The sequence below is a fragment of the Hordeum vulgare genome, chromosome 1H (genome assembly GCF_904849725.1).
Source record: "Hordeum vulgare subsp. vulgare chromosome 1H, MorexV3_pseudomolecules_assembly, whole genome shotgun sequence".
NCBI lineage: Eukaryota > Viridiplantae > Streptophyta > Magnoliopsida > Poales > Poaceae > Hordeum > Hordeum vulgare.
In genome coordinates, this window is record NC_058518.1 from 484,081,640 (window position 1) to 484,091,664 (window position 10,025).

Here is a 10,025-nt window from a genome sequence, read left to right on the forward strand (position 1 = left end):
TTACTCCACACATCGACCGCTATCTAGCATGCATCTAGTGTATTGAGTTCATGACGAACAGAGTAGCGCCTTAAGCAAGATGACATGATGTAGAGGGATAATCTCAAACCAATGATGAAAACCCCATCTTTTTACCCTTGATGGCAACAACACGATGCGTGCCTCGCTACCCCTTCTGTCACTGGGTGAGGTCATCGCACGGTATGAACCCAAAACCAAGCACTTCTCCCATTGCAAGAATCATAGATCTAGTTGGCCAAACAAAACCCACAACTCGAAGAGAATTACAAGGATATGAAATCATGCATAAGATAGATGAGAAGAAACTCAAATAAGATTCATACATTATCTGATCATAAATCCACAATTCATCAGATCTCGACAAATACACCGCAAAAGAAGATTACATCGGATAGATCTCCATGAAGATCATGGAGAACTTTATATTGAAGATCCAAGAGAGAGAAGAAGCCATCTAACTACTAGCTATGGACCCGTAGGTCTATGGTGAACTACTCACGCATCATCAGAGATGTCATGGTGTTGATGAAGAAGCCCTCCGTGTCCGAATCCCCCCTCCGGCAGGGCACCAGAACGTGCCCCAGATGGGATCTTGCAGAGACAGAAGCTTGCGGCGGCGGAAAAGTACTTTTGATGATCTCCTGATTTTTTTGGGATTTTTAGGGAATATATAGGCGTAACCCCTAGGGCAGAGGGCGCCCAGGGGGGCCACAAGCCTGTGGGACGCGTCCTCCCCCCTGGCCGCGGGGTGGGGGCTTGTGGGGCCCCTGAGGCTCCGCTGCCTTGGCTCTCTAGCTTCCCGATCTTCTTCCGTTACGGAAAAAATCTTTTCGGGGATTTTCTTCCGTTTGGTCTCTGTTTCGAAATCTCCTCTGAAAGGGGTCAAAAACATGGAAAAACAGGAACTGGCACTTGGCACTGAGTTAATAAGTTAGTCCCATAAAATATATAAAAGGCATGCAAAACATCCAAAGTCTGACAAGATAATAGCATGAAACCATTAAAAATTATAGATACGTTGGAGACGTATCAATCATCTCCCTCACGATCCTTCTCTGTGCCTCCTTCTTTGGTCTGCTTTATGTCTTGCTTTCCTCTAGTTCTCGCATCGCCATTTGTCCAAGGAGAAACATCAGCACGAGCTTTATTTGGCCCCTCGGCATACAACCAATCCCCAAACTTAATCTTTGTTTCATCATGGATACCCAAGCCACACTCCTTGAACTCATGCCCTATCAGCCCACATACTTTACAGAACCTTGCTAACTTTTCATACCCGACGAGATAAATTTTGCATTCCTCTTGCCGCGAACAATGCTAACAAACTTTGTGAGCGGCTGGTCGACATCATGCTTAACCCGCAGCCTCACATAATCACCGCGAGTATTACCATTCAGACGCATATCCATGATCTCACGTGCATCTTTCAGAAGTTTGCTTCTACTTGCAATAAGCTTCACGTACCTTATGAATCTGGAGCCATATAGGCATATGAATAAAACTGATTTCCTATGAATTGCTGAATCCATCATGCTGGCACAAAAGAACAGCCCAGTTGCAGAACAACCATGGTCCCTGCATCAACATGGGTTCCCAATCCCCTAGACAGTATGCGTGAACAACGAACAGATTAGGGCCCACGGGGCGGAACCTCACACTTTGCGTCGGATTCGAGGCTGCTCTCATGTCCTTATAGAACGCAGATTGGCTGAAGGTTTTCCGTGTATGAACCCTCGCCGGTGTAAGCCATCGAACACTCTCGTTGATCTCTGGGTCATCTTCATCCACCACGACATCGTCAAAGTCTTCATCATTGAGATCGAGTTGATCAAAAAACTCTCCCAGATCGACCTTAGCGGCCGCCGCGCCGCCCCTTCTCATGGCGGAGTGAGCATCGGAGGGGTTCGCCGTCAAGAAGGGAACAGGAGGGCCGACCAAGGCGACCGACGGCCTGCCAGAACCTCGGGGCCGGTCACAAATTGATAGGACTCAAGAACGATCGTAATCGCTTGGGAGGAAGAGAAAACCCTAGCCTCGTGCGTAGGGAAAAAAGCGTAGTCCTTATAAAACCATACACCATTCTCATTATTGAACATGAACTATTTCGTTTTGATAGGCCTCACACTATTTGGCATTCTTATTTTTGACTGCAATGGCATTCTTATTTTCGACTGCAAACCTACACAAATTCCATTTTCAAAACGGACATCAATTTTTATCGGATCGTGCGTTTAAACCAGAAGTCATGCACATTTGCTTCTATACTTATACTATGTGTTGCAGTTGCAACGGAGCATGCATGTTCTACTCATTCTTCGTCCAACATGGCAATTAACGTGGTCCTTCCGTCCAAATAATAATACTCTCCATAAGTAACATGATATTTTCTTCCAAAAAATGATACTCACGAGCCGTTGAATGATCCATGATACATTCCATAATTCATGTCATCCTTCCAACCTAAAAATGCTACTCTTAAAAATAATTAACATGATCCTCTCATAATTAACTTGAACCAACGATCGTATGGAACGAAACAAAACCAAACCACAACGGTCCATCATGGCGATAGACTTCCTTTATTTTTTATAAGGGGTGTTTATATTATGTCAAATGTAGCATCAAGCCATATAAAGCAATATGAGTAACAACTGTCCTCTGCATGACTAGAATGCATACAACCAATCATGAAAAGTTTGGCAAAAAGAAATGATAACAAAACGGCAACGGTAGAGTCCTATAGGCCGACACTATGCCTATGTCGAAAATGGCGGTGGATCCATCCACGGTTTATGCTGTCACCCACGTTAAGAAAAAAAAATCCATAGCCACCTTCTCCAACCGCGTAGAGACCGCTTTGAACAGCGGTTGGTACTCCACTCATTCCATCATATATCACATAAGCGAATGCATACACGCAGAAATAATCTATAGATGAGAAGCAGTTTTGTAATTAAAAGATCATTTCTATATAGCCAAAGCGACCACGTTAAGGCACACTTCCATCCTAATTAGCGTTTTAAACCTACTTGGAATACCGTTCAACTAACTGCCAATAATATTTGCTGCACATGTGGGCAGATACAAATTTAACGCTATACCACGTAGAATGTGTAACTTATATTGGAAATGAGATGTTTAATTGTCTCATCATGAGTACAGAAACATCACTGCTTACTCCCATGCTAGTTGCGTCATGCAGGTTGTATTTGCTTAGCGTAACACCATTAAGAAGATACACATGATCCCGGAGACTGGCATCCCTAGGCGTATGTGTCTTCCTAGAATCGAATCTCCGACCCGTCCTTTATCTCAAAAGACCCAAAGTGAAAGAATTTTTTTTGTCGCCACTAGGATAGCTCAAATATGCGAGTCTCGAGGTTTCCACTATGTCCGAGACACCGTATTTTGGCATAAATACTTGTTGCACAACATGATTTTCCTAACACTATCCTCGATAAGAAGTTTGAACAACCATTTAATAAGTAGGGCCTCATTCTAAAAATGTAGTATAGACAATCCACTATTAAGAAAAAAACTTTGGTGCACGTGTTCTAGTGAGCACTATATTTTGAATAGTACAAAATAAAAATGGTATTTTGAAGTTTTGAAATATACCTAAAAAATGCATATCAATGTTGATATATACTACACATGTGTGTGATGAAATAAGTAAACTCCTGAACTGCACAAAAAACAAACTTTACTGATTTTAGATGTAAGTAATTTGCATGGGAATCGAATTTAGGTCACTCAATTTTTGTTGTGAAGGAAGAGGGCTAGAGGAGACGTGGCGGAGCACCGAGGCCACTAACGGCGGTGTCGGGTCTACTGGTACTGAAGCATGGGGACACTCGTAATGGCATGGTCTACGACGAGTAGTAGCCGACAAAGGTGGGTTTGATGATTAATGGCTCTGGTACTAAGCGGGTGTAGGTTCGCTGAAAAGTTTGAATGGTTCGCCAGTTTAGAGGGATGGGCGGAATGGCCAGCTAGGTGCGAGAGTGCCACTTGCTATGGGTGACAAAGGAAGGCGGTTCGACAAATGGTCGTGGGCAGTTCAGATCAAGGAGGTCACATGGAAGACAATGAAACTATGAGTCTGCAGGAGGTGGAAGAAGGAATTTGAAGATACGATTTACATCCAACGGTTGAAATCGACAACTACTATGGACTCCGAAATAGTATAAAGCTTATTCAAAGCCATTTGCTATGCCATTTGTCGCTCTGTAGGAATCATTAGAGGATGACAAAAACAATGTGAGTCGTCTCTACAAAATTGAAAAGAGCTATGTCAAGACATAGATGAAATGAGAGGAACAGAGCCACACACAAAAAAGTGAAAGGAAAGTTGGAGTTTTGTCATGCGTTAGAGTCATCGCACATGGTTGAGGGAGAGAGAGGGGGAGGGAGGGAGGGAGGGAGAGGGAGGAGAGAGATAAATAGATAGATAGACAGAGAGAGATAGAGAGAGAGACTCCAATATATAGGTACCCCAAATTGCTTATTTCATACGGTGCTTATTTTGGCCACTTGCACTCTTTTAGGCTCACCCAAGAATAGATCTCCCTTCGCAAATCCACACGATCAAATGGTCCCTTCCTTCCTATATTTTCCGAGGAAAATAAAAAGGAAAAGAACAAGGGTCCATTCCTTCATATTTGGCTCTTTGGCCTAGTTTTCCACTCACGTTGCCGGTTAGCATATTCTGTAACTCAGCCACCAACAATTCATAGTCGACGGAGCTGGGCCCGAAGGTTAATGGCTCGGGTGCATCGAGGAGGGGGGGGGGTGCAGCTCCGCGGAAAAGTTTGGATGGTTCGCATGTTTAAAGTGATGGGCAGAGCGGCCAGCCTCGCACATGAACGCCATTGGGTGAAGGCGACAAAGGAAGTCGTTCGAACAACGGGCGTGGGTGGATCCTATCATGGGTGTTGTAGGGAAGACGATGGAACTATGTTTTTTGCAAAGGTGGAAGAAGGAATCTGACCATTCACTCTAGATCCAAGAGTAGAAATTGATCGAACCAAACATTCTTTTAGTTGTGTGAATCCTTGCCAACCCCAAATTTTACACATGTGATTTTTCATATTATTATACATTTTTTGTAGAAAATTTGGAGCTTCGACTATTCAAAATAAACGGCTTCGGTGTACCACTGCTCCAAGAAATTGCTTTAATTGTTCTACCTTTTTTACCCTAACACACACACACACATGCAAGTATAGAAAGAATATGAATCGTTTTGATTTCATGACTTATTCAATTGTACATGCATCAATACAAACCTTCAGAAAAAATGATTCGAGGACTAGAGTCCATAGTATTTTTTCATGGAATTTCTTGAAACCAAGTATTGCTCTCAATTGCTGCTCAACCACACATTTGAGTTTCATATTTATTAGAAGGGTTGAGGGCGCTTTGCTACACCGTTGTTGTTGTTTTTATAATACAAAAAAACACTTTGTTTCAAGATATACGGTGTATTACTTTTTTGAAAAGTCAAATCTTTTTCATTTTACCAAACTTGTAGAGAAATATCAAAATGCATAATATCAAATCAATATGATTAGATTCATCATGAAATGAATTTCCATAATTTTTCTATGAACTATTGTGGGTGTCAATATTTTTGGCTCTAAACTTGATCAAAACTAACACCCCTTATATTTTGGAACTAGTGAAATATTTAGTTTGGCGAGTGAGGGAGATGGTGGACGGTGTTTTATTTTTATTTATAATGTGGTGAATCGGTGGGTTTTTTATGTTGTGATTTTGTGTTATCCACAAACATATATTTATGTGGGCAAATTTCAGCGTCGGTGGTTGCGTGCATTACATTGGTGCTACAATATCACGTGTTGACATTTGTTTCTTTAAGTGGTGGGAGGTGCGCAAAACTTATATATTTTTATAGGACGGTTGCTGCTGATTTTTTTTTTAAAAGTCGTTGGCCTGGTCAAAATCATAAACACAATGAAAATTAAATACACAATTGAATGAAAGAGCCTGAAAATTAGGAAACATAATGAATTTAAGAATTAAATAGAAGAGATCCTTGAGAAATTATTGACCGGATAAAAAATTGGGTTTCCAATTCTAAATTATAGATCTTAGTTAATTGCGAGGCCTTATAAATTAGGAAACATGGTATATAATATATAAATAATTAAATGAGGTAACTTTAAAAAATTGTTGACCCGCCAAATTCGAATAACCCAATTTCTATTGAAAATCTCAATTGAATTTAAGCTCTTTAAAACTAGAGAGCGCAGTGTTGTAGAGGATAGTAATGACTCAAGGATGCATCTTCCCACCTCCAAGCTTGTATATATATGGGCTTTACTTTCAAATATACCCACTTTTAAAACTTTAAAATATAATGCCTCGATGATTTAAACTTCTTATCTTGAAAGTTAAAACTTTTCAACTCATCTTGATGACAGCGACTATCGACTCAGTAATTTATAGTATGTCCAAAGCCTTGGGCTACGCCCGTTGTCTCTTCAACAAAGTGCGGCGAGCACATTGTGTGTCGTCTCTATAAAATTGAAAAAAGGCATGTCAAGATATAGATGAAATGGGAGGAAGAGTGCCACACACCGAAAATAAAAAGGTGAACGGAATGTCTTGAGTTTTATCATGCGTTTAGGGTCATCGCACATGGGTCGTCGCGTGCAAGAGAGAGAGAGAGGGGAGTCCAAAAAATAGATACCCCTTATTGCTTATTTCATAATGTGCTTATTTTAGCCACACGTACTCATTTAGGCTCACCCAAGAATGCATAGAGCTCCCATCACAAATCCACACGAGCAAATAGTCCCTTCCTTCCTATATTTTCTCCGGAAAAAGAAAAAAAAGAAAAAGGGTCCATTCCTCCCTATTTGACTCTTTGACCCCGTTTTCCACTCGCGTTGCCGGCCGTTCCACGTGGCCGGTCAGCACATTCCCTAACGCGGGACCCACCACGAGAGGCCCACAGGTCAGGCCCCGGCACGAGGAAAACCCCGGCCCCGCGCGCCATGGCCGAAATCCTCACGTGCTTTTCCCGCCATCAACAACCAGCCCCGCACGCAAGATCGCGCGCCGAACTCCCCCGCGCGCCATAAATACAAATCTTCCATCCCCTCCCACACCACCAACAACACATTCGGATTCAGGCATCGATCGGCGCGCGCGCGCACAAACTTCAACCATCACCGTGTCATCCGAGGACACCCCAATCTTCCAAGAAAACGCAGGAGGGTTGCCGATGGCGGAGGATGCCGCCGCGGGGACCAGCGGCCGGCGCCGGCTGACGCGCGTCCGCACGCTCGGCCGCGGCGCGTCCGGCGCCGTGGTGTCGCTCTTCGCGGCCGGCGACGGCGACGAGCTGCTCGCGGTGAAGTCAGCCGCGGCCGCCTCCGGGGGCGCGGCGCAGCTGCGGCGGGAGGGTGGCATCCTGGCCTCCCTCTGCTCGCCCTACGTGCTCCCCTGCCTCGGCTCCCGCGCCGCGGCCGGCGGGGAGTACCAGCTCTTCCTCGAGTTCGCGCCCGGCGGCTCCCTCGCCGACGAGGTGGAGCGGAACGGCGGCTGCCTCGAGGAAGGCGCCGTCCGCGCCTACGCGGCCGACGTGGCCAGGGGCCTCGCGTACCTCCACGGGGAGTCCATGGTCCACGGCGACGTCAAGGGCCGGAACGTGGTGATCGGCGCCGACGGCTGGGCCAAGCTCGCCGACTTCGGGTGCGCCCGGAGCGTCGGCTCGGCGGGGCCGATCGGGGGCACGCCAGCGTTCATGGCGCCCGAGGTGGCGCGCGGGGAGGAGCAGGGCCCGGCCGCCGACGTCTGGGCCCTGGGCTGCACCGTCATCGAGATGGCGACCGGCCGCGCCCCCTGGAGCCACATGGACGACGTGGTCGCGGCGGTGCGCCTGATCGGGTACACGGACGCCGTGCCGGAGGCGCCCGAGCGGCTGTCGTCGGAGGCCAAGGACTTCCTTGACAAGTGCTTCAGGCGGTGCGCCGGCGAGCGGTGGACGGCGGAGCAGCTGCTTGAGCACCCGTTCCTGGCGTTCGCCGGCTGCGGCGCCGACGTCGAGTCGGCGGAGCTGAAGGGCAAGTGGGTTTCCCCCAAGAGCACATTGGACGCCGCAATGTGGGAATCCGACGCCGACGAGGACGAGAAGGTGCCCGATGATGACACGGCCAAGAGGATGAAGGCATTGGCAGCCTCCTACTCGGTCTTGCCGGACTGGGAATCTGAGGACGGCTGGATCGACGTATTGAGCTGCCAATCCGAGCTTCCCCATTCCCCGGCGGCCGAGCCGTGCTGCAGTGAAGCTCCCGATTCGCCGGCGACCGCGCCGGCTGAGCAGGCGATGTCCAGCGGATATTTCTGGGACGACGAAAGATTAGAAGCAGAATTAGGAGTAGAAGAAGCCGGAGTCATTGGTGCTGCCGTGCTGATGGCCGCGGCGCCGCCCGACGAGACGGCGTACGATTATGTCGAAGGCTTCCGGGACGAAGGATCGTCGGCAGTACTAGAAGCAGAGCTGGACGCCGAAGCTTTCGACGCCGGCGGCGGCGAGGTCGCCGCGCACAATGTAGGAGTAGCCAATCAAGTTCCAGTAGTGAATCAGCAAGATGTACATTGGTGGGATTGGATCGCTTGCGATCAGGCTGTAGTTAGTGTTGATAGATGTGACAAAGGAATACTAGTAAACTCGTTGATGAAGATGCCGAATTTCCTCTATTCGTCCTTCGCTCTCCTCTGTTTCCTCACCCTTCATTTTGCACTTTTATCATCCGTACGCTGTCAGACCAGACCTCGGCGTACACCACAGAATCAGCCGAGCGTATGAGCAGAACGTACGGCGAACTCCAGCATGGGATTGCACCTGCCGTGGAGCAACAGTTGGAGCGAAACCACCAATGCGCTCTGCTCGTCGACCCACCGGAACGAACAAAGGGCATGAAAACGACGGCGTCTCACAATCTCATCCGTTTCCATTGCCGACAGCTCAGGAACCCAATTCAACCACACCACATCTACCCGATGGATCGTGCCGCACGCGTTCCTCAAACTGGAAGCAACAGCGAGCGAGAAAAGGGCCCCGTAATCCCGTGGCGACCATTGGCAATTGCTGACAAATGTGGCAAGCAGCAGAGGTACTACGTGTGCGAACCTCCGATCGGCTCCATTGCAGTGCGGAAACAGCTGGTGTGGCCAGCTTTTGCGAGCGTATCGTCCAAGTGGCAGGCAGGGGCGACTGTGCAGTTGGGCAGCCGCACACGCCGGTCCGGCAGCTCCAGCTCCAGCTCCAGCCAGCCAAGGTTGTTGGCAGGAAAGCACCATCGGTTGGGCATACGGTGCAGTTGGTTATTATCCATGACGCTCGTCCAAATCCCCTCGGGTTACAGCGCCAAGGTAGATGTGGGCGCCTGACTAAGAGCATCTCCAACAACCGCGCTTCGCGCCGCGTTCAAAAAATGTGTTTGCCGCGCGCGCTTCGGCCGGTTTAGCGCGGGGATAGATGCTGGCTCCAGCAGCCGCGCTAAAATGTAGCGCGCGCGCCGTTCCAGCAACGCGTAAAAATGCAGCGCGCAAAAATGCAATGAACATGTGAATTTGACATAAACAAGTTGATGCATAAAAGTTCATGTCCACAAGTTCATCCAACCAAGTTCAAAATACAAACTAAAGTTCAAGACATAAATGAAAGACACATCAATCATCATCTTCCTCGTCTTCGTCCTCATCTTCCGAAGACGATTCTTCCGCCTCCGAAGATGAATCTTCCTCCCTAACCTCATCACGCACCGCATCACGTGAAGCTCCGACGGTGTTGGCAAGATCTTCAACGGCATCTTCATGGGAATGTGTGTGAGGAGGCACATCGAAAGACCTTCCACCCATGGCCCGAGGTGCACCCATGCCTCCCATGAGAGAAGCAAAACTCATGCCTCCCATGGCGGCCATAGCGTCGGAGGGTGCTCCAAAGCCACCCATGCCTCCCATGGTGGCTG

General features: G+C 47.7%; 1 protein-coding gene across 1 annotated transcript; it reads left to right on the forward strand.

The window, feature by feature from the left end:
* Positions 1-6,895: 6,895 nt before the first annotated feature.
* Positions 6,896-9,444, forward strand: LOC123401450 (calcium/calmodulin-dependent protein kinase type IV-like). The gene is made up of 2 exons (XM_045095271.1): positions 6,896-8,771; positions 8,819-9,444. Exons 1-2 carry the CDS (start codon positions 7,274-7,276, stop codon positions 9,442-9,444), a joined length of 2,124 nt encoding a protein of 707 aa, XP_044951206.1. The 5' UTR covers positions 6,896-7,273.
* Positions 9,445-10,025: the final 581 nt, after the last annotated feature.

Bases quoted from the DNA above. Each gene is read 5' to 3' on its own strand.
- LOC123401450 (XM_045095271.1), top strand. From the start codon at position 7,274: ATGGCGGAGGATGCCGCCGCGGGGACCAGCGGCCGGCGCCGGCTGACG. The intron at 8,772-8,818 runs GTTTCCTCACCC...GTACGCTGTCAG, and splicing joins TTCGTCCTTCGCTCTCCTCT to ACCAGACCTCGGCGTACACC.